The sequence below is a fragment of the Emiliania huxleyi genome, assembly GCF_000372725.1.
Source record: "Emiliania huxleyi CCMP1516 unplaced genomic scaffold EMIHUscaffold_110, whole genome shotgun sequence".
Lineage (NCBI taxonomy): Eukaryota > Haptophyta > Isochrysidales > Noelaerhabdaceae > Emiliania > Emiliania huxleyi.
The window spans coordinates 464,794-466,381 of record NW_005201791.1 but is presented as its reverse complement, the minus strand read 5'-3'; the positions used below and the strand labels follow the sequence as shown (position 1 = coordinate 466,381).

General features: G+C 67.0%; 1 protein-coding gene across 1 annotated transcript in view; it reads left to right on the top strand.

Moving 5' to 3' along the window:
- Positions 1–172: 172 nt before the first annotated feature.
- Positions 173–1,588, top strand: part of EMIHUDRAFT_108927 (hypothetical protein) — a gene marked incomplete at both ends in the record, with an annotated part of 17,375 nt that continues 15,959 nt past the window's right edge. The window contains 4 exons of the mRNA XM_005791771.1: positions 173–370; positions 664–737; positions 999–1,047; positions 1,087–1,158. Coding sequence (XP_005791828.1) covers positions 173–370; positions 664–737; positions 999–1,047; positions 1,087–1,158 — 393 coding nt within the window. The remainder of the gene's footprint in view (positions 371–663; positions 738–998; positions 1,048–1,086; positions 1,159–1,588) is intronic.

Sequence of the window (1,588 nt, the reverse complement as noted above, 5' to 3'; positions counted from 1 at the left end):
TGATTTGGCTCGACGGCGGCGGGCGGGTCAACGCGACGTTCGAGTTCGTCGTCTTTTGAGGGGTACCCTGGGTGGGCGGGGCCTCTACTCGCGAGCTAGCCGACCGTCGCCCGACTGCGCGGAGACTGGCATTGGACCGATCGGTGCCCGAAGCTGCCCGCTCAAAACACTGATGCCGAAGTGGCGAGCAGCCGCCTCCTCCGTATGCGCGCGCCGAGCTGTGCACCAGCGCAGGCTACCGCAAGCGCTGCGCCCCGCCGGCCTCTGCACGAAAGCGGAAGGCGCAAAGAGGAAGGCTGCGGCGCCGCTGGACTCTCTCAGCATGGTGCACGAGCTACGCGCGGGCGGCCTGCCTCCGCCGACCGCCGAGGTGCTGGCGCGGCTGTTGCTGCGGTCGCTGGCGGAGCAGGAGTCTCGGTCCAAGGCAAGGCAATCTTGTCGTCTGTCTCAGCAAGTCAGCCGCAGTCCGTGAGCCTTCTTTCTCCTCCTCTCGGAACGCGTAGGCAAAGTACGTGGGACGGTCCGAGCTGACCTTCATCACGTCGCAGCAGGAGACGCGGCACGAGAGCGCGCGCACAAAGCTCGAGGACCTCTCGAGGGCTGCACCTCCTTCTCTCTGTGCCCGAACCTCGTCTGAGCGCTCCCGGGACTGCCTTCCTGCAGGTGACGCTCGAGAGCCAGCACGCGTCGCTTCAGAGGGAGATGGAGACCTCCGGCAGCGAAGCGGGCTGCGCCGGGTGGCTTCGTTGCGCGAGCCGCGGCGCCGTGAGCAATATAGGAGCGACTGCGCAGCGACCTCCAGAAGTTGCGGCTGGAGCTGCGGCGCGAGATCGAGATGAGACGAGATTGGCCGAGATTGGACGGGATGGCCTGAGACTCCCCGAGATGGCCCGAGATTCCCCGAGATTCGCCTGGGCGGCGCAGTCTGCGGCGCGGCGGGACGGACGTAGCAACGAAGGGTTGTCGGGGTTCCGTGACGCCGCCGCTGTTCCTCTCAGGCACGAGCGAGACAAGGAGCGGACCGACACGCGCGGTACGCGGCACCTGGTGTGAACGGCGTCTCTTCACAGCTGCGGCTGTGAACAGGAGCGGACCGACACGCGGTACGAGATCGAGCGGACGCAGGCTGCGAGCCGGCTCGACCTCAACTTGTTCCAGGTGAGGGACGTTTCCGAGACACTTCCGAGGCACTTCCGAGAGACGCCTCCGAGACACTCCCGAGGCACCCCTTGCGTCACTCCCGAGACGCGCCCGAGACGCGCCCGAGACGCGCCCGAGACGCGCCCGAGGCTGCCCCACTCGTTCCACGCCCTTGCCGTGAAGGGGCGTATGCGAGAGGAGCACGCAAAGACGCACGAGCGCACGACGGAGGCGTTTGCCAGGAGCAATCCGAGGGCGAGCGCGCAGCGGCTCCGTCCCAAGGCCCGCGCGGCTGAGGGACGGCCCCCGTGCTCCTTCAGGATCGACCGCGAGGCCAGCGCGATCCGCTCCAAGATCGAGCAGGAGAGGAGGAGGAGGGAGAGTAGTAGTGGAGGAGTGAGAGAGGAGGAGGAGTGAGAGTAGTAGTGGAGTAGGGAGAGTAGTAGTG